The sequence below is a fragment of the Rattus norvegicus genome, chromosome 5 (assembly GCF_036323735.1).
Source record: "Rattus norvegicus strain BN/NHsdMcwi chromosome 5, GRCr8, whole genome shotgun sequence".
Lineage (NCBI taxonomy): Eukaryota > Metazoa > Chordata > Mammalia > Rodentia > Muridae > Rattus > Rattus norvegicus.
In genome coordinates, this window is record NC_086023.1 from 158509537 (window position 1) to 158531627 (window position 22091).

The 22091-nt window shown below is 51.6% G+C and overlaps 1 protein-coding gene across 1 annotated transcript in view; it reads left to right on the forward strand.

The window, feature by feature from the left end:
• Window positions 1-22091, forward strand: part of Padi2 (peptidyl arginine deiminase 2) — a 42576-nt gene that overhangs the window by 17450 nt on the left and 3035 nt on the right. The window contains exons 4-15 of the mRNA NM_017226.2: window positions 564-625; window positions 2268-2385; window positions 2931-3056; window positions 8131-8309; window positions 8871-8974; window positions 9831-9942; window positions 11334-11441; window positions 14110-14261; window positions 15469-15613; window positions 17053-17146; window positions 19404-19489; window positions 21946-22074. Of these exons, the coding sequence (NP_058922.2) occupies window positions 564-625; window positions 2268-2385; window positions 2931-3056; window positions 8131-8309; window positions 8871-8974; window positions 9831-9942; window positions 11334-11441; window positions 14110-14261; window positions 15469-15613; window positions 17053-17146; window positions 19404-19489; window positions 21946-22074 (1415 nt within the window). The remainder of the gene's footprint in view (window positions 1-563; window positions 626-2267; window positions 2386-2930; window positions 3057-8130; window positions 8310-8870; window positions 8975-9830; window positions 9943-11333; window positions 11442-14109; window positions 14262-15468; window positions 15614-17052; window positions 17147-19403; window positions 19490-21945; window positions 22075-22091) is intronic.

Below are 22091 nucleotides of genomic sequence, written 5' to 3' on the forward strand. Positions count from 1 at the left end.
CCACACAGGCTCTACATAGCCTTTCTGTGAGAGGTTCCAGGATGCTGAAGGTCTCTTCCCCAAGAGAAAGGGTCAACAGGGACCCTGCCCTGGATCAACTCTCTGGACCTGGCATCACAGGTTCCCTTAGATGGACAGGGGCTGGAGATGTGATTTCTCAACCAAAATAAAATGAGGAAAGAGAGAAAGGCAGAGACGGAAACACAGACAGGCCTGTGTATGCACTGAAACGGACCAGTGGAGGGAATTAGAAATATCGAGACCCCTGGTTTGGCCTACCACCTGTGACCTTGGGCATGTGATCTGGGTCCCCTATGCCTGTACCATGAAGATCAGTCTCCCACCCTCATCAGGGTTTGCAGGGACCCGCCCACTTCCAAAGCTATTCACATCTGCTGAGGGTCCCTGAGAGATGAGGACCTCAGCAAGGTCCTCAACTTCCAGCAAACAAGTGAATGGGGGAGCTACCACCCCCCACAACCTCCTGCTTCCTGCCGGGCTCCTCCAACTGCGCCACAACTGGCTGGCTGGTTCTTCCACTCACGGTTGTCTCTTGTCTGCAGAGATCTCACTGGATGTGGACGCAGACCGGGACGGAGAAGTGGAGAAGAATAATCCTAAGAAGGTTAGCTGGCTTTGAGGGTGGACACTAGCCTGACTCTGACAGGGTGGGGGTGGGGAGGGGGGACTTCCGGGGCATCACAAGACTGCATGGGACATTCGGCCGGAGCTGTCCACCAGAGAGGTCAGCTACCACGGCAGGCCTGGGGCAGGAGGCTAAGGCTGAAATCCAGCTGCAGAAACAGCACGGCAGCAGGTATGGGCCATAGGCAAGTCAGGCCCAGTGGGATCTTGCTTCCCCAGCATGGGCCGCATGAAAGACATCAAGCATCAAGCTCCCCAGGAAAGCCATTTGCCACACACACACACACCCCATGCCTCTTCTTTTAAAATTAAAGTAATAGAGGGTGGTGTTAGCACACACCTTTAATCCCAGCACTCGTGGGGCAGAGGGCAAGCCTGGTCTAAGGAGACTACTCTACGCCAGCCAAGGCTACCTAGTGAGACTGTCTCGTCGAGAAACCAGATAAATAGTATAAATAATTCAAAGGAGGATGTGAGAGGTGGCTCTTACCTGTCAGTGCTCAGGAGGTAGAGACAAGAGGAGTGGATGTTCGTGGCAAACCCTGTCTTTAAGAGGATTTTTAAAAAAAGGCGCTTTATTGGGAAATCTCTTAAAAACGGGTTGTAGGTCTTGATAATCCTGCACAAGACCCTCAGGAGGCTGAGAATGGAGCTCCGTTGAGAGAGGGCCTGCCTTCAATGCAGGAAACCCTGCATCTGCTCCCTGGTTTTGGCCCTGAGCTAAGGAATCAAGGCAAAGTCATCCAGCCCCTTAGCAAGAATTTCCCTACCTGGACCAGCGAAGTTCTCACAATGTCTTCGCCCACCCTCTGAGTACCATTTATATTAGCTAGTAGTGGTCATGCATACCAGGAATCCCAGATGTCAGGAGGTAGAGGAAGGAAGATCAGGAGTTCAAGGCCATCCTCTGCTACATGGTGAGACCCTGTGTCAAAACAAGAACAAATTAATCTCTTGGATTCTAGGATCAGGTCAGGCCCAGAAAATAACAAAAACCTAGAGAGACCAAAGTTCAAGGAAGAAGGATGTGGGTTGACTACATCGTCACCATCGTATGAGCTCCGTGCTCCCGAAAGAACACGTAAAGAAGGGACAGTGTGGGTAGAGGAGAGTGGGTGGAAAAGGCCAGATGCAGGGGCCATGGGTCTCACCAGCCTCCTGTCTCACCAGCCTCAGGGAAGATCAGAGAATCCAGGCTTCATCTGAGTTAACAGTGAGGGCTTCAAACAGGAAAAATGGTGTGATCCAGTTGGAAGCTTCTCTGGGCACTGTGGCTGCAGGATAGAAGGCAGAGCAAGGTGCCGGCTCCCTTGGGAGCACTCAGAGCGTGTCTGGAATCAGTCACCTCAAGCCTGTCTTAGAATGTCAGTTCCTGCCACCATCTCTGCCAGGCACGGTCATCTCACACCAGAGCTGAGGCTGGCACGTCCTATTCAGCCTTCCTGTCTCTCTGTGCTCTTGAATGTGGGTCCGTTTGGGGAACTGGATTTGGGAGTCAACCCTTCCAGCTGCCGTCCGGGAGGGTAGGAAGTATTCCTTACAGTGTCTGTCCCTCAGTGTCCCACAGAGGCTGCACGGGGATGGATCCAGGGATGGTATTGACAGAGTCTCTGCCATTGCAGGCATCCTGGACCTGGGGTCCTGAGGGCCAGGGGGCCATCCTGCTGGTGAACTGTGACCGAGACACACCCTGGTTGCCCAAGGAGGACTGCAGTGATGAAAAGGTCTACAGCAAACAAGGTGCCTACAGGGCCATACTGGGGGACCGTGGGAGCATGGTGTTCTGTCCTGGCTAAGACAGAGGGTGAGGCAGGAGTATACTTGATCCTAGAGCAGATAATGACTCAAAGTTTCAGTGCTCAGAATAAATGACTGCAAATACAGTTCAACCGCACTTCTTACAGGCATGGGTAGGTAGAAACCTGGAAGGACCAGTAAGATGCTCAGAGGGGAAAGGGGTTTGGCAACACGCCAGAGGATTCAAGTTCAATTCCTGAGACACACATGATGAAGAGAGAGAGAACAGATTCCCAAAAGCTGCAAATAAGTCAGGCAAATCTGAGTTCCAAGCCAACCTGGTCTACGTATGAGAGAGAGAGAAAAAAAAAAAAAAAAAGACTGGCAAAAAGGAAATTCCCGAAAGGTTGACCAGTTCTCCCTGGTGCTGGAGCTAAGCATCTTTCCCTTAGGCTTCTGGTACTTGCATGAGGGAGGGACCTCAAAGAAGCAATGTCGAGCCCAGTTCCCACAGGATCCTCTTCCTAATCTCCCTCATCCACCCACAGACCTTCAGGACATGTCTCAGATGATCCTGAGGACCAAAGGCCCTGACCGCCTGCCCGCCGGGTATGAAATAGTCCTCTACATTTCTATGTCGGACTCGGACAAAGTGGGCGTGTTCTACGTGGAGAGTGAGTGATCCCCCAACCCCCACTTTTGCAGCCACTGCCCTTTCTCTGGGTACAGTTTCCCCAGGGTATGGAACCCACAGAATGACTTACAGATCTCTCTCTCTCTCTCTCTCTCTCTCTCTCTCTCTCTCTTTCTCTCTCTCTCCCCCTGAGAAGGTTCAATGACCTCGGTTTACATACTTCTCTTGAGGGGAGGAAGTGAGGGTCCTGTGTCCTTCAGAATACCTGAGGCCAGATAAGCACCTCCTTCAAATAGTGTTGGATGTTTCTGACTCTCAAAAGTCCCTGGAGATGACATAGCTGCCCTTCTCCCTCCTGGTGGTGACAGGGTGTCCTGGGTGCTACCATACTCTCTACTTTGCAGCTATTTATCTAGTCTGCTTATGCCATAGAGCCTCTCAGGTCCCCATGCAGTAAACACAACAGCCCCCTCACCCCCACTGCCCTGGAGGAGCTTGAGTGAGGAAGACCTGTCTGAAGAAATGGAACAGATCGGGTCCCAGAGAATGTCAGCCCACAGAGTCTGTGCTGGCTAGGTGGTCCAGAGAGGCCTCTCTGGGGAGTGACATTTGAGATGAGACTCAAAGGACATAAGGAGAAGGATCTGGCGAGGAACTGAGGACTAGCTGTCGAGGGGGGAGCTAAACTGGGGCACAGCATACAGCAAGCTCGGGAGAGGGGACAGCTTCAGTGTTTCAGAGGAACAGCAAGACCAGGCTAGTGGGCTGTGCTGAGAGAGTTGCAGTCCGCCAGTCAAGCACAGAGGGCCAGAGCAAGACCCTCTGGGTCTGCAATTTGTTCTTTGTACAGTGGAGAGTCACCTCAGGGGTTTTGTTTTTGTTTATTGAGACTGGGTCCTGTGGTCTCTAACTCCGTATGTAGAGAAGGGAGGGTGGCCTTCACCTTCTGACTCTCCTACAGCCACCTCCTGAGCCTAGGATTATAGCCACACACTACCATCATGCCCCATACTATGGTACCAAGGAAGGCCTGGTACGTGCTAGGCAAGTGGACCCCAGAGGGTCTTGGGCAGAACTGTTAAAACCTACCCACGTGAGGAGTCCCTCTGTAAAGTGCCCGTTGAAGTTTGTCAAGCATTGTGAAGTCTGCTGTCTGGAGGCCAGAGCCTTGAGCTTCACCCTTGGACCCCTGCTTGACAGACCCTTTGGAAACAGGCAGTTGCCATTGCAAGGCCCTCACCTCAGGGAGTGACTTAGTTGGGACACCGATGAACAGAAGTCCTGTGACGCTCTGCTCCACCCTGGGCTCTGACAGCTGGTTGGAATGTCTCGAGTCAGGCTGGCTCTGCTGCCCCAGGGAGCCGAGAAGCTAATGTTTACATGGTCTAGACCAGAGTTGCCATGCAGCAGAGGGGGACCAGGGGGACCAGGGGGACCCAGTCTGGGCTTCGACCCAGCCTTGGCATTGACCTGTGGCTAATAGCAACATCCCTGCATGCTCTAGATACTTCTTCGCTTTGCTGACAGGAGTACACTCAAGGCTGGCTCCGTTCGCAAGTCTCCCCTTTGCTTGCTATTCGAGATGGGTCCTGAGCTGGCTAGAAAGAGCTCCCGCTGTGACTGGATGGAGAGTGTCCTCTGGATGTCTTAGCTGGGCCACCATCTCGAAAGGAGGGTGGCTGCTGGGTTGGGGACTGCCCCCCGCCCCCATAATCAGTTTTCTCTAGATATGGACTCCATGGGTCTTAGTTGCTGCTCATATTATAAATACTCTGGCAAAAACAATTGAGAAAAGGCATTTGTGCCATGTCTTGGTTCCAGGTTACTGGCCATCACAGCAGGAAAGTCCCAGCAGCAGCTCAGCTCTCTCCTCTCTTTGTTCTGTCCAGGGCCCAGCCCATCAAATGGTGCCACCCTCATGAACACACCTCAGTTATCCCAATTAAGGAAATCGCCCACAGGCCAACCTGACCTAGAGGGTTCCTGGTTGAGACTTCCCTTCCCAAGTCAGTCTACATTGTATCAGATAGACAATGAACCAGGGGACTAAGACTTCTGTTCCCACATAGTGAGTTACATTGTATCAAATAGACGTAGTGAGTTACATTGTATCAAATAGACATAGTGAGTTACATTGTATCAAATAGACAATCAACCCCGGGGAATACTCTTCAGTCACCCAGCACAAAGGATTTTAATCTTTTTCTTCCATATGAGCATATGGGGGATTTTGTCCCATTCTGACTACCTTTTGTCATTTGTCTATTACTTCAGTGCCATGACCTGTGTCCCAGGAGAGACAGTTCAGTTCCCCAACAAGGCGAGGAACTGGGCTCTAGGGTACCTAAGGGCCTCCTCTGTAGTGTGTCATGGGCTGTATGGGGTCCCCATTCTCATGCTCTCAGAAGCAGCTGGCCTATGAGAAGCTCTCTGTAAGACTGTAGCTGTCTGTTTGGCTGGAATTATGCAAGCTGGTGACTATTAGGACCAGGGTGGACAGAAATCTCCAGTGGTCCTTGGAGGACCAAGTATGTCCTCCAGTCTCAGGCCTCCCCAAAAATTGGAGACTTACCTTCTCCCACAAGGACATAGTAACCAACGTGTCCCCCTTTGTCCAGGACCTCCCTGGCTTTTAGCATTGGATGTCTGTCATGCCAAGATATTCATCTATCGCGGGCAAGTTGAGACAGACGGCCATACTATCTGTCTCCTTGTCACTGAAAAGGTTGTGGCAAATCAGACCACGTGCTGGCCAGCCAGAGCAGAAGACTAAAGCTCAGGAGAGGCCAGGGGGTGGCTGGCAGGTCCAGCACAAGGCTGGGGCCACTCAATAGGAGTACATTGTTGGTGCCTCCAAGGACAGCCAGCCATGTCGGGGGTGGCAGGATCTGCACCAAGCTGAGGACTCTGACCAGCGATCGAGCCTCCTTAAAACAAGGGCTGTGTTGTTCCCGCCTGAGATTCAATCTGCCTGGTGTTGGCGCAAACTTCCAGAAAGCAGCCCCAAATAGAAGATGCATTGTGAATCACAGGGCATAGTCTACATAGGGAGGAGAAAGCCACCAGTCACCAGCCGCTATGCAGAACAAATCCTCCTATCAGACCCACCTCCCTCGCCCATAGCTCCTGTGCTCCAGGCCTTGGAGAGCCTAGGGAAACTCTGGTGTTTGACATTACTCGCATGGACACAGCTGAAATGCTACCTGTGTTGAGCAGACGTTACTGGTAGGAGAAGGTCACCATAGCTACACATCCGACTGCATCTGAGCAGAGATAGGGCCCTAGGGTACCTGCTGGCATTTCAGGTGAGAAGGATATCACTTTCTGTGCTGGCCTGTGGTAGGGTTCTTGGAATGTTCAGGGCATGTGCATCTCAATGCCCAGCCCTGCCTCTGAGAGGCTGAAATGCTACTTCTTTTTTTTTTTTTTTTTTTTTTGGTTCTTTTTTTCGGAGCTGGGGACCGAACCCAGGGCCTTGCGCTTCCTAGGTAAGCGCTCTACCACTGAGCTAAATCCCCAGCCCTGAAATGCTACTTCTGAACTTTCTCTTCCATCTGGAAGACATTGCATGGCGAAGCGCTGAGCCACACAGCAAGGGGTGGCATCGCCACACACAGATTCTCCTTCCTCCCAATCCCCTTAGGTCCCAGCTGTGTTACCCATGGTTACCCGTGTTCCCAAGATTACTGAAGACATTGATACTGTGTTGTCTGCGGTGAGCCTGTAACACAGGGACCGCTGTCCGTCCCCCAGTTAGCAATTGAGGGACCTGTTTGAGAGGTGACCATAATTTCTGGGTTTGTAACTTGCAAACGACGTCTGACCTGAAGTCCCTCTGACTTTGGAAGTGAGCCAGGTCACCTGTTCGTGTGTCACTCAGAAATAAGGCTCCTCAAGCAGGTGCTACTGCGAGCCTGTGTTTCGGGCGACATCAGTCTTGACGATTTTTAGCCCTGTATCCCGGGAATGTCCTGTTCCGTGTGTTCTAACCCTTAGGCAGCTGGTCGTTAACCGATGTCATCCTTGTTGCAAGGGCTAAGCTGAACCTGATCTGCCCTTCCAGATTTGCAGGGCGTAAAGAAGCGGCTTCAGGAAATCTGTAGGGCCCTAGCTCCAGGCCTTTGCCAGTGCAAGTATCTCTTCCCTCCATGTCCCTGCTGCCCCACAGGGGTGTCTCAAAGCCACTTCCCTCTGCTCAGAAGTCTCCCCTGCCCTTCCCCACCCTGAGTAACAGATAAGATCGCCACCCTGATGCTGCTGTTAGATACTTCCCACATCTGCTCTCTTTATTGTGGTCTGAGTGCTGCTCTTAGACACAGAGGTCTTTGCTCATGCTGGCCAAAGTAATTCAATTCATGGGACCAGCCCTGAACTCCCCTATGAGTCTCTCCCCACAGGGACTGAAGGGAGACATTATTTCATTCAACGGACAGTCATTAAACATGATCACGTACTAGACAGGCAGATGGCCTGGCAGGACCGTCTCTCACAAACATTTGAACAGGCTGCAATGGGGAAGGCCCTCACAGACCCCGGCTTGCTCTCTGGGAGTCTCCCGAGGACTCCTTGAGACAGTTAAGAGCACAAGACTTCCAGGTAGAGAGAACGGCGCTGTAAGGAGCTGGGAATTTGATGAGGCAGGAGTGAACGCCTTCCTTCCCACCAGAGAGCCGCACAGCGTGGCTTCTGTGATACAGAGAATGTCTCAAACAAATGGCACGCTCACGTTACAGTCATAAGAGGAGAATCGGCATTTTGGAATTTGACGTGGAGGCCCCGCCCAGCCATTTCTGCTTTCTGGCCCTGTTTCCTCCTCTGTCAAATGACTAACACCTCCCTGTGCTCTGCTAGCCATCCCATTGCCCTCTGCTCTTCTTTCCCGAGCGCCATTCCCAAGCAGCTCATTTGCCAGATGAGGAAGCCGGAAGCCAGCAGGCACACAGCGCGCTGAGGCCGCGACGCTGACCTGTTTGCAGCATCCTGTGGTGTTTTCCATTTGTGCTCTCCTCTCTGTGTCTAAAGGACAAGTCACTCTGCCACTTTCCCCTATCGGGGAGCTCCCTGACCGGCTCCTGATGGGAGAGGGTCCTAACGTGGGTCCACTCCCCCTACAGACCCGTTCTTTGGCCAGCGCTACATCCACATCCTGGGCCGGCAGAAGCTCTACCACGTGGTGAAGTACACCGGTGGCTCTGCAGAGTTGCTGTTCTTCGTGGAAGGCCTCCGTTTCCCAGACGAGAGTTTCTCAGGCCTGGTTTCCATCCACGTCAGTCTGCTGGAGTATATGGCCGAGGTGAGGGCCACAGGCCTCCCGTACGCAGCCATGTATGTCCCTGACTCAGACCTGGGAACGTGGACAGGGCAAGTTTGAGTGAAAATGGGATCAAACGAAGCCTAACTGTGGGACTTTACAGTCCTGTGACTCAGTTTCCCTGTCTGAAAAGGAAGGGTAGTAGCAGCTATCTCCTGGGGATGAATCGGTACATGCAGAAATAATTGGCGTGTGGAGTCAGAAAGATGGCTCAGCCGTTAAGAGCGCTTGCTGCTCTTCCAGGAGAGCAGAGTTCGTCCGCCAGCGCCAACCTGAAGGGCACCTCACATCTGCATGTAACTGTAGCTCCAGGGCCAGAGGCCCTCTTCTGGCCGCCATGCACACCCATTTACATAAACACGCACAAACACAAACCCACCCGTGCATATAAAGACGACACTTGGCACAGTTCCTAGCATACAGCAAGTGCTCAGTAAATGCATCGTCGTCTGTCTCGCCCACTAAGAGGGAGAAGGGGACTGCACGAATGCACGCACGCACCCAGCGTGACTCTGTGGTGTTCCTCTTCTCTCCCATGCCCAGGACATCCCGTTGACACCCATCTTCACAGACACCGTGACGTTCCGGATTGCCCCATGGATTATGACACCCAACATCCTGCCTCCCGTGTCAGTGTTTGTGTGCTGGTAAGGGTCAGGCATACTCCACACGGGCGGGGCGGCAGGGTGGCCAAGAGCTGGACTTCAGGGTCAGATTCAGCTAAACCCAGCTCCTGTCTCTGCCACTTAGCGGCTATATGACCTGCGGTTGTTCAGGTGGCCTCTCTGTGCCTCAGTGTCTCTGAAATGCACATACCCCAGCCTTGCTGTGAGGACTGAGACGATGCCTCTGCATTGGTGCCTTTACCATGGCTCAGGCTGTGTGCTGCCAAAGCCACGTTTCTCCGTTCTCTTTTCTTGACCCTCCACCATGTGGGACGAGGTTCCTGCTTGGCAGTGGTACCCCCTCTTTTTTTCTTTTTTCCGGAGCTGAGGACCGAACCCAGGGCCTTGTGCTTGCTAGGCAAGCGCTCTGCCACTAAGCTAAATCCCCAACCCTTTTGCTCACTTGTTCAGCAAAATTTTATTGAGTATCTACTATGTGCTTGGTCAGCACTACAAGAAAATGAACAGGAAGGGCACGAAATAGCTGCACGTCTATGCCTGACAACCTCAGAAGAGACCCTCTGCCCACCCTGGCCTTCATGCCAGGGTCTCCCATATCCCAGGCACAGTACTTTTTAAAATATGGGGAGTCAAAGAGGTAGGGCCTTAAGCATGTTGGGTGAGAAGTCCCTTCTTTGTCTTATTTATCCATGTCCTTGACAAAAGCTACATAAGAAGCCTGTGGTCCCAGGGACCTTTACAAAGTAGCTGTGGATACCGCTTTGACAGCCTTGACACCACACCTCAGTCCAGAGTGCTAGCATCTGCAACCACCCAACGTGGGTGGCGCTCATCCCCCTCATGCTTCCTCCCGGCCTCTCTCCCAATGCTCCCCCAGCATGAAGGACAATTACCTGTTCCTGAAAGAGGTGAAGAACCTGGTGGAGAAAACCAACTGCGAGCTGAAAGTTTGTTTCCAGTACATGAATCGTGGCGACCGCTGGATCCAGGTGAGGGGTGAGGGGCCAGAAGGCCTCTGCCCAGAGGGGTTTGTGTGAACACCCTGGTACCCAGCTGCCCACGCGTGTGTGGATCCCTCCATCTGCTTGGGAACACAGAGACCTGAGAGAGGGAGTGTGGCTTCTAGTGGCAGGCAACACTGAAATCATCCGTATGCATCCATGGGGACAGGTGACAGGGACAGTACTCACGGGGAGTGCTCTGTGGCGGTTACAGAGAAAAAGGCCAGTCTGTGACAAAGACACAGAATACGCTTGAGTCGTTCCTTTGAAGGAAATAAGTTTAGGATATGTTTTTTTACATTTTAAAAATGAAGCCCGGTGGTGGTAGCTCACACCTTCAATCCCAGCCCTCGGGAGGCAGAGGCAGGTAAATCTCTAAATTGGAGGCTAGCCTGGTCTACAGAGTGAGTACCAGAACAGCCAGGGCTACGCAAAGAAACCCTGTCTCAGAAAAATAAAACCACCACAAAAGTAAGTGTCTCCAAGAGGAAGTTGTGTGATCTGCCATGGACAGAGGCGGTCTGTGGGAAGAGGCTCTGCCATCAATCGATGCTCACAGGGAGGCGAGCTGGGCACCCGAGGCAGGCTGGGAATGAGATGTGCTTCCCGAGCCAAGCTCACAGGTTACTTTTGTGATAAACCTTATAGTGATTACTGGGGTGGTGCATGCCCCACAGCCCACACAGGGAGGAGGTCAGAGGACAACTTGGAGCGGTTGGTCCTCTCCTTCTGTCCTATGAGTCCAGGGGACCAAACTCAGGTCATCAGCCTCGACAGGAGGCTGCTTTACCTGCCTCCTTTATTTGCTTTGATTTTTGAGCCAGACTCTCAGTTTGTGACCCACGCTGGCCTTATCTTCCCGAGCCTCTGTCCTCTCAGAGTGGTGAGATTACAGGTGTACGCTGTCATGCCTAGTTTCTTTGTCCTTTTTGTTTGGTTCTGTAATAAGGTCTCCGATACCTGAGGCTGGCTTTGAACTCACTATGTAATAGGGAGTGGCCTTAAACTTTTGGTCCTCCTGCACTCATTCCCCCAACTACTAAGGATTCCACAAGCATATGCCACCATGCTCGGTGTATGCGGTACTTGGACTTGAACTCAGGACTTCATGTTTGTGTTAGCCAAGCACTCTACCACCTGGGTTATAGTCCCTGCTCCTTGTTTTGTGCTTTAAAAAAACAAAAAACAAAAACAAAAACAAAAACAAAAAACCAAACAAACAAAAAAAAAACCAGTCTTTATATGTAGCCAAGGCTAGCCTCATACTCTCTAGCCTCCTGCCTCTGCTTCCTGAGGTCTGAGATTAAATCCCCCTCTATCATGTCCCAGACACCCTGGGTGCTGCCGCCATTGACAGCTCTCCCTGTTCTCCTCCACAGGATGAAATTGAGTTTGGCTACATTGAGGCACCTCACAAAGGCTTCCCAGTAGTGCTGGACTCCCCTCGAGATGGAAACCTGAAGGACTTCCCCATTAAGCAACTCCTGGTGAGATGCTGAGGTCCACCTGGGGGTAACAGTGTGTGACCCTTAGAGGACAGCATAGACAGGAGATGTGGAGCATCCCAAGATAACTAGTCTCCACTCAGGGCCTCTGTTTTCTCATCTGCAAGATGGGTCAGTGGGCCCTGGGAAAGCTGTATTGTGGGAGATGAGAACCGTGGGAGGCAGAGCAAAGTCCAGGTCCAGAGGTCTTGACTCCTGCTGCTGTCCCAAGCCTCCAACTTGTAGCTAAGTAAGTTTCAAAGAGACATGACAGAAGTCTACAGATGTCAATGCTCATGAGGACTTTGTGATGTGGATCTCAGTGTTGGGTTTATTAAAGCAGCTTGACTCCTTGCTGTTCTGAGAGGCCATTATCACCCCCACATGGTGGCCTCAAGCCACGTGGGAGAGTGAAAAATGTCTACATCCCCACCCTTCACTCTGAGACAGAAGCCCATGTGGAGCATGTCATAGGGACAGCAGATCTGGCTTTCCCATGGTCACATGATGCGGGCCATTCAGAGGTGACCCTACCCGAGTCCCCTCTGGAGATGTGGAAGAAGCAGTGTGTGAGCTCTGCTCTGGGGCGACAGAAGAACTTGTCTTCAACAGCCACCCCACCCCCATATCAGAAAGGGGACTCAGGCAGACTTCCAAGCTTTCATGAGCCTCGGGGTACACACCTGTGAAACAGGAAACTGTCACCCAGGATTGTTACCCCATCAAAGGCATGCCACAGTCATCAAATCTGTGCCTGATCAGTGGCTATCACGGTCTGGCTTCACTGCCTTAGCCTGGAGGCTGCCTTCAGCGGCCCTCCATGTGGGGGTTGTCCATTTCCCCTGACACTAGAGGAGAGGACCATCAAATTGACCACCCCAGAGTTACCACAGGCAACAGGAATGGAAACCAAGCTCAGAGCCCTGTCCTTTCTCTTCCCCTGGCCTCCACCTGTCTTCAGTCCTCCAGTCTGGCCTGGTGCCGGGGCCCAGCCTGCATTGTTCCCAGAGGCCGGGCCAGGCCCGGCTTTGTGCTGCGTGCCTGCCGGCCTGTGTGCTGCTATAAAGCCCTAGCTGCCACCTGTGACCAGTTCGCACATGGCCAAAGAGGGGCCCCAGGCAAGAGCGTGCTAAGCTGCTGCCATGCACCACGCCGGGTGTGCCTGTCCCTTGAGCCTCTTAACTAAGGCAGCATAAGCCGCATCTGCCTACCACACAAAGTTCTCTTGTTGGTTGGTTTGGGTTTTTTAGGTCAGGCAAGTTAGTTGCCCCCTTGCACTAGTACAAACTCCCAATATGTGTGTGTGTGTGTGTGTGTATACATATATATGTATACATATGTATATACATATACATACATATATGTGTGTGTATGTGTATATATGTGTGTATATAGATAGATAGAGAGAGAGAGAGATAGATTTATTTTATGTATGTGAGCACAGTCACTGTCTTCAGACACACCAGAAGAGGGCATTGGATCTCATTACAGATGGTTGTGAGCCACCATGTGTTTGCTGGGATTTGAACTCAGGACCTCTGGAAGAGTAGTCAGTGTTGTTAACCACTGAGCTATCTCTCCAGCCTGATCCCCTTATATTTTTATCAAAAGAAAAAAAGAATAAATATATATATAAAGGGAATCTTTTTTTTAAATAGTTTATTTTATTTTTTTATTTATTTATTATATATGAGTACACTGTAGCTGCCTTTAGACACACCAGACAAGGGCATCAGATCTCATTACAGATGGTTGTGAGCCACCATGTGGTTGCTGGGATTTGAACTCAGGACCTTGGGAAGAGCAGTCGGTGCTCTTAACCACTGAGCCATCTCTCCAGCCCAAAGGGAATCTTAAGATCCAGGGACAGGTGGGATCTTCCCTTCCTGCATACAAACTCCAGTTTACTGAAATGCTAATGACGAAGTCTAGTTATGAGCTGGATGGACAGATGCAGCTGTTTGGATGCGTAGGGGTGAGTGTATCAGTCAGCTATCAGTAAATAAGGCTGCAGTGACAAACAAGCCCCAAACTGTAGTGACTGACAGCAGCCAGTCTGTCCTGCTGTTCACAGCCTTAACTGATGACTGGCTGTCTCTCTGAGTCCTCATCCTACAGCTACACAGCCTGGCTGAGAGCTGCCACTCCCCTAGTGTGAGAGGAGAAAGTGAACAGACCAGGCCACAACACTGGCCAAGGCCCATCTTGCTCATATTTCATTGGCCAGAGCAAGTCATGTGACCCTGAGTTCTTTTTCAGGGAGATGCCAGAAGTCATTCGCAGTGGGTCAGGATGCACAATTCTCTCTCTGGGCAGGTCTAGCAAACCCCAGGGGAAAATCAGTTCACTACCTTGCTGCCTCCAGCCTCCTAGTTGAAGAACTTTCTCATAGAAATGGAGACCGAGGTTCAGAGAAATTCTGAGATGGTCACTAAGATCAACAGAACCTATGAGGCCAGATCTCAATATCACATCGGATGCCTGTACCGACGGGCCCAGGCAGAGATGGGGTGCACACACATCACACCCACACCCACACTGTCATCACAGCCTCAGGTCACAGCCATCCTTGACAGGCTGCAGGTGGCACTGGGCTGCAGAATGGCTACCAGGAAAGAGGGCTTCTGACTGTAGGGGGCTAAAGGCAGATGTGCGTCCTCTCTTTCCCCAGGGCCCAGATTTCGGCTATGTGACCCGGGAGCCCCTCTTTGAGACTGTCACCAGCCTTGACTCCTTCGGGAATCTGGAGGTCAGTCCCCCAGTGACCGTGAATGGCAAGGCATACCCGCTTGGCCGGATCCTCATCGGGAGCAGTTTCCCTCTGTAAGATAACTCGGGGTGTGTCTGGGGGTGGCAGGCACGGGAGCATGACTGCCTCTTTAGGGGTGTATGTACTTGGGGTGAATCTAAGGGAGGAACATCCCCTTCTGCAATGGTGTGTAAGTCTATAGACACCTGTGGGGGAAAAGCTAAGTTAGCTTCTACATATTAGTATAAAGTGAACTCTGTATACCCAATCTATACAACCCAATAATCTTCTTCCACAAAGGTGGGAGTCTGAGCTGCAGACCTGAGACCCTAGTACAGGCAGAAGGCATGGGAGCCCCAGGCTGGAAGTAGGTACGGCCACAGTCGCACCCGCACTGATGTAAAGGTCTTAGAGCTCAGCCTTTGGCCTAGGAATTTGTTAGCAAGTAGCTGTAGCCAGCTTCCATGCTCAGCATGGGACTTATGTGTCCGAGACTTCTATCATCTTGGAAGCGGGACAAGGGCTGTGTGGTGAGATGTAAGCTGGGTAGGGAAAGGGTGTGGGACCCTAGCAAAGGTCCACTGGCTTTGGGGAAGGCGGAGGGAGTGCCTGTAAATGAAAGAGAAGAGACAAGGCATGCATCCCTGGCTCCTTTGGCCGTCCACGATAACTGTACTCCCAGCCCAGCCAATGGAAAAGCAGAGTCTTCTTTAATCCCAACATTGCTGGGAGAGAGTGGGCAGCCTGGGTCCCCACTTCACAAGAGTTGCCTGGAACCTGAGGTCACCCGAGATTTGAGTATCAAGTCCCTCTGACCCACATGGAATGTTCTTCTATCTGCGGGACAGGGGTAATGACCATTAGCCCACCCTCCCCCATCTCAGGGGTCCCATGCACTCAGCAGCTACTTCCTGTCCTCTGTGGAGTGCCAAGCCCTGTTCTGCCTCCAAGATGATAGAAGTCTCGGACACATCGGTCCCATGCTGAGCATGGAAGCTGGCTACAGCTGCTTGCTAACAAATTCCTGGACCTAAGGCTGAGCTCTAAGCCCTCTGTATTGGTGCGACCTTGGCTGTACCCTCTTCCGGCCCGGGGCTCCCATGCCTTCTGCCTGCACCAGGGTCTGAAGCTCAGACTCCCACCCTCATGTGCCCTTGCTGGCGGCATGACCCAGATCTGGTCTGGGTTCCAGATGCTAAATGTCTCATCCTGGGGCATGCTCTGGTGCAGGAGCACAAGGATAACGTGATAAAAGGCTCCTCTTCTCCAACCCTACCCTAGGTCTGGAGGCAGGAGGATGACCAAGGTGGTGCGTGACTTCCTGCAGGCCCAGCAGGTGCAGGCGCCCGTGGAACTCTACTCGGATTGGCTGACTGTGGGCCACGTCGATGAGTTCATGACCTTCGTCCCCATCCCAGGCAAAAAGGTGAGCTGATGTCCCAAGACCAGAGTGGATTTCATAGCCAAGGATCCATGCACTGCCTGGACTTGGACGCGGAGGGTGGGGTCTAGAGCGAGGAGGGAGTAGCTGGTTTTGTAATGTGACTATGGAAGGTAACCCATAAATCCAAAAGATCAATAGTTCCACACGTAAGCAGTATGAAGAATGTGTTATTTTGTGTTGTATGTACCCATTCCTGTAGATGTGTTTGTGTGTGTGTGTGTGTGTGTGTGTGTGTGTGTGTGTGTGTATGTGTGTGTGTTTCCGCGCACACGTCTGGGTGTAGGGGTCAGAGGTTGATGTCCAGTCTTTCTCGGCTAATTGCCATCCTATCTTTTGAGTGTCCCACTAATCCTGGACAATTTGGTCAATAACTCCAGGGAGTGACTTCCTCTGCTTCCCTTCTGCCTTAGTCAGTGTTCTAATGCTGTGAAGAGACACCAGGACCGCGGATACTCTTTATGAAATAAGAAAAACATTTACTTGGGGCTGGCTTACAGTTTCATAGGTTTAGTTCATTATCATTATGGTGGCAGCACTCAAGGTACTGAAGGGATAGCTGAGAGTAACATTCTGGTGAGCAGGCAGGGAGAGAGGGGGGAGAGGTGGGGAGGGGGAGGGAGAGAGAGGACCTGTGCAAAGGCCTGGGCCCTGTGAGGGTTTTTCCAAAACCTCAAAGCCCTCCCTCCAGTGACACACTTCCTTCAACAAGGCCACACCCCTTTATCCTTCTAATCCTATCAAAGAATTCCTCTCCTGGTGACTAAGCATTCAACTACAGGAGCCTGTGGGGGACATTCTTATTCAAATCCCCAAACTTCCACACTCTCCATTCTGATGTTGAGATTGCACTGTAGTGACTGACTCCCCCGCCCCCCAAATGAGTGCTGGGGAATCCAAAGAAACTCAGGTCCTCATACGTTTGCAGCAAGCACATTGCCAACCATGCCCAGCCCTCGTGTAAAAAGTATCTCCTGTCTTCTTTTTTTTTTTTCCAAGCCAGGTCTTCCTCTTCAACCTTTACAGCTCGCCTCAGTTTAGACTCTCTATTCTTGTGCTGGGCAGTCACACCCAGAGAGTGGCTGCTCGGACTAAGGCTCTGGGGCAGAATGTCCTTTTTGAAAAGTGAAAGGTCTGGCTGCCTCTGTGTATCCTCAGATTCTCTGCAAACTGCCTATCCCTTTGGAGAAGCCGCCATCCTAGGCCACTTTTGGGCCTCTACTTTGACCTGATGCTATTGCCCAGGATATAAGAGGCACAATCAGTCCTAAGACAGACAGACCTTCCTAGGAAACCAGTGGTACTGAGCATGGAAGGCACCAAGTGCTGGGCAGCTATGGCTCTAGTCCCTCTGGCGTCCTGACGACCTCCTCCCTCCCCTCCCCCCACCAACAATGTGCCACCCACTGTGGCATCTCTTGCAGGAATTTCGGCTGCTCATGGCCAGCACCTCAGCCTGCTACCAGCTCTTCAGAGAAAAGCAGAAGGAAGGCCACGGGGAGGCCATTATGTTCAAGGGTGAGTGATCACAAGCTCTTGGCAGGAAGCCCTACAGAGCTCACAAGGACCTTGTCTCTGAGCACCCGGCTGCACCACCAAACCCAAACCAAAGATCACGCATGGCTGGGGACGCAGAGTTGATGGAGTGCTTGCCAGCATTCACGAAATCCTGGGTTTGATCCCGGGCACCGCATAACCCAAGTGTGGTGGCACTTGTCTGGAATCCCAGCACCCCTACGTGGAGGCAGACGGAAACTAACTCCAAGGTCATGTGACCCTGTCTCAAAAGGGAGAAGGGCAAAGTCTCCAGAGCTAATATTTGAAAGGCAGAGCAGGACCTAAAGGACCCAGACTGCCATGTGCTCTGTACCAGGAGCTGGTGTTTTCAAAACAGAGGGATGGAAGTCAGGACCTCCTGAGATGGTCATGTACTCTTCTGCCAAGCCACATCCCTTTCTGCCCTACCCCACCCCCCCCCAACCCCAGAACAGTAAAGAGGGGAGAAAGACAGTGCCAGGTTGGAGGCCCAGGAAGGGAAGTGGTTTCTGCTAGCATTGCGCCTGCAGGGTCTGGAGTTAGACTCTGTCTCCCTCCTAAGTGGGGCAGACCCAGGGATGAGGTTTGCGCCTGAATTAATCATGAGAAAGAGAATCAGCTGGGAAAAGCCTGCCAGGGAGCTGCCTCAGCATGTCTGCACTCTTGCTGTGGCAAAATAGACACAATGTATCGGTCATGGTCACCTCTTAGCATCCAATATATTACATTGTTGTTAATAATCACTGCCTTCTCTGTCCAGTTCTGCATTTTTTTTTTCCTTAAACTACTTTCTCTCACAGCTTAGCTTAGTATCCTGACACTCAAAATCCACTGGCTAATGCTTATGCATTTGTCTTCTGTATCTGAGGAGTGGGACTACCTGTGTCCAGGACAGATCCACTTAAGACTGCCATCCTAGCAAGGTAGTGGTGGCACACACCTTTAACCCCAGCACTCAGGAGGCAGAGGCAGGTGGATCTCTTGAGTTCGAGGCTAGCCTGATCTATAAAGTGAGTTCCAGGACAGCCAGGGCTCTTACACAAAGGAACCCTATCTTGAAAAACAAAATTAAAACAACATAGATAGATGGATAGATAGATGGATGGATCGATAGACAGAAAGATAGATTAGATAGATAGATAGATAGATAGATAGATACATAGATACATAGATAGATACATAGATACATAGATACATAGATACATAGATACATAGATACATAGCACTGCTATTCTCTGTTCTAGCCTCTGATGGCAAGTTTTTTGTGGGTTGGCAGGCATGAGGCTTGACTTTCTAGAAGCTTCCTTTCTATCTTAAGCTGCCTCAAATGCTACCCATTCACCCCATGATTAGAAGTATTAATGCCATAGGGTCACAGAGAGGACTGTGGTGTGGTGGCAGCACAGGGGCAGGGTCCCACAGCCCTGGTCTCTTTGGCGTTGTGACACTCCAAGTCTGGGCCATGCAGAGAGCTGACAGGCTATTCCTAGATCATGGAAAAAACAAAATATAACAGTCTTAGCACTAGGGAGGCTGAGGCAGAAGGTTGTAACTTCCAAGCCAACCCATGCTACAGAGAGACTCTATTTAAAAAAATTAAAAGGAAAAAATGTTAATCAAATATAGGAGGCCCACAGCCTTGTGGTCCAGCTGCCTGTGTGGCCACTTGCTGTGTGGGGAAATTTTCAAGAATCATGGAACCTCCTGGGACCAAACTTCCTCACCTTGAACAGTAGCAGCTACGTGGGGAACGTGGGGAAGACTGTCAAGGGGATTTGGGGAGGATGGCTAAATTGATCCACATTAAGCCCTCAAAAGATTGCTTACTTGCCTTGCTTGGCAGAATGCTTATCTATGGTATCTATGAGGTGCTGGCTTCTAACCTGAAGCCTCCAGGCTGTGGAACTGGAGTCAAAGGCAGGCTCTCTCCAGGGCATCACTGAGTACCATGGGAGAGCTGTTTGCCCCGGTCAGCTGCTAATGTTCAGACAGGGCACCCAGGTGTCTTCTGCCAGAGAGCACAAAATGCTTCAACCACCTCCTGGCTTAGGAGACTGGTGGATCTAGAGAAAGGAGTGCATGTTGCTTCCCTGGGTAGAAGATCACCCCTCCTCCCCCCTCCCCCTCCCCCACCTCACTCCCACCCCATCCCCCACTGCCAGCAAGTAGCTCAGATGGGCCACCGGGCAGGCACCGGGGCAGGCGGGTAAGGTTTACTGTCATCCTCTGACCCCCACAGGTCTGGGGGGCATGAGCAGCAAACGAATCACCATCAACAAGATCCTGTCCAATGAGAGCCTCACGCAGGAAAACCAGTACTTTCAGGTACAGGGGCAGGAGGGTTGGGGGGGGCAACACAGGAGGACAGGAAGGGACTGCGAACAAGTCTGTCATCTTGGCAGAGGCTGGTTTAATGGGAAAAGTCAGGGGCTTGGGGGCTTCTAGCCCAGAGAGGCCTCAGCAAGCACCTGCTGAATCTGCTGGCCGTTTCTGTGCCAAGAGGGGCAGCAGGGCTCAGAACCGCGAGCCCAGAGCTGCATCAGACATGTGGTCAGAGCACATTCCCCTTAAGGGGAGACCAAAGCTCTAGACTTCTGTCCAGACAATGGTGGCCTGAACGCATCCCTCCCTCTAGAGCTATGGCCGCTCGCAAATCCTTTGAAGAGCTGTGTGTGGGCGTGACATTCTGCTTGAGTCTTAAGAGTTGCACCAGACATTAAACCCAGCACCTAGGAGTGAGCTCCATGGGTAGAGCTCCTGCCTTGACAGAAAGAGAGCCTTGGATTCCATTTTAAGATGCCCTAGGTTGGGGTTGGGGATTTAGCTCAGTGGTAGAGCACTTGCCTAGCAAGTGCAAGGCCCTGGGTTCGGTCCCCAGCTCCGAAAAAGGGAAAAAAAAAAAAGATGGCCTAGGTTATGGCAGAGGCGGGTGGATATGTGAGTTCAAAGTCAGGCTGGTCTACAGTTTAAGGACTGAGAAACCCTGCCTTGAAAGAAAGAAAGAGAGAGAGAGAGAGAGAGAGAGAAAGAGAGAAAGAGAGAAAGAGAGAAAGAAAGAAGAGAGAGAGAAAGAGAGAGAGAGCAATCAGAACCCATTCTTGGCTCATAGTAATGGAGTGTTAGATAGCTAAGTCAGTTTGAAGAGCCTAGAGGCAGAAAATGGGCTGGAGGGTGGGCCTCGACGGACTGTTCACTTAAAACAGTGAGGGCCAGACACTGTAGGAGAGGAGTGTCTGTGGAAGGGGGAGGGGTACTTGGGGTTCATGTAGGAGGTTTGTGGAAGGGAGAAGTTAAGTGCAGCTTAACTCGGGTTACTGCAAACCTGAGGTTTCTCTCTCCCGGAGTTGTTTGTCCAGACAGAGAGGGCTTTATCTCCAGAATCTGCCCTGACCTTGCTATCAGGATGTGGGTCACAGTGGGCAACTGAGTGAGGCAATGGAAGTGAGGGAAGGGGCAGGAGTCAGGGTTGGGTGGGGTTTGTTCAAAGTCCTATGGTTGTGTGGACCTCAGGCTCAGGCTGATGGGGCTCTGGCTGTGCACAGGTCGGTATGCACAGGTGCCCTCAAGGCTGTGGAAGTTCAAAGCCTCGCATAAATACCTGCACAGCATCCTGGAAAACAGAGCTCTTAGATGCCCTGAGGCATTTGAACAGGACCCTGTATCTCCCTCTGCCTTGGGGTCAACCTGAACTGGTGATGTGTGGTCAGGGAGTTTCCCAGTACCAGTTTGCTCAGTCCTGAGTCACTGTAACCACCCCCCCCCTTAATCACTGAGGTGAGAGGAAGTGTCAAGGGACCGCCAGTGAGCTCTCACCTGAAGCTCAGAGAAGTTGGTACAACCCAACCACTCTCTGAAGCAGGACCCACTGGAGCTGAGCCAGCCTCCTCATTGGGGCTGACTTCTGACTATCCCTCCATGATCCCTGTAAGAAACACAGCATACATGTGCGCACACACACACACACACACACACACACACACACACACACACACACACACACACTGTAATAAGAACTCTGGAGAAGCTAGGCAGTCAATCTTACAGCCTTGCAAAGCCCAGATGGCAGGTGCACTGATTGACAGCAGAGAGAGGAGAGTTTAAGCACTAAGGCCCGCCCCTCCTGGCTTTCCTCATTAGCTGAGTAAGCTGGAGGGCACAGTCCTCCAGGGTCACCTGGGTCTCTGTCGCTTAAGTTTGGTTTTCAGCGAGGACTGTTCTGAGTTTTATCTCTGGTTTACGTCGTTCACAGTTGTCAGCAACATGGCTGACACATCTGCTAGTTGTGGGCAAGCCCAGCCGCTAGCAATTTTTTATTGTAAAGTTTAAGTTAGGGGGCAGGGAGGTGGCTAAGCTAACAGAGCTCGGGCTGTAGCATTGCAGGGAGACTAGCAAGCATTAGCAGCAGTCCAGAGTTTTCTGTTCATCTGTAGCTGTGCCTCAGTGGACCATTAAGCGCACGCCTTTAAGCATAACACCTGCAGATCTCTGGGAGTTCAAGGCCAGCCTGGTCTATAGAGTTTCAGGACAGCAAGGGCTACAAAGAGACCCTGTCTCAAAAAAAAACACAAAAATAGGGTTGGGGCCTAGCAAGCGCAAGGCCCTGGGTTCGGTCCCCAGTTCCGAAAAAAAGAAAAGGAAAAAACAAAAACAAAAACAAAGAGAGAGGTGGATTTACTACTGCCTTTTATCCCTGGTAGAGAGATATGGAGAGGTGGAATAGATACCAGCTAAGCCAGTGTGTGTCCCCTGACCTCAAGGCTTCCTCTTTCCCTCTCTCCCAGCGCTGTCTGGATTGGAACCGTGACATCCTTAAGAAGGAGCTGGCTCTGACTGAGAAGGACATCATTGACCTGCCTGCTCTCTTCAAGATGGATGAAGACCGTCAGGCCAGGGCTTTCTTCCCTAACATGGTGAGATACACCAGCCC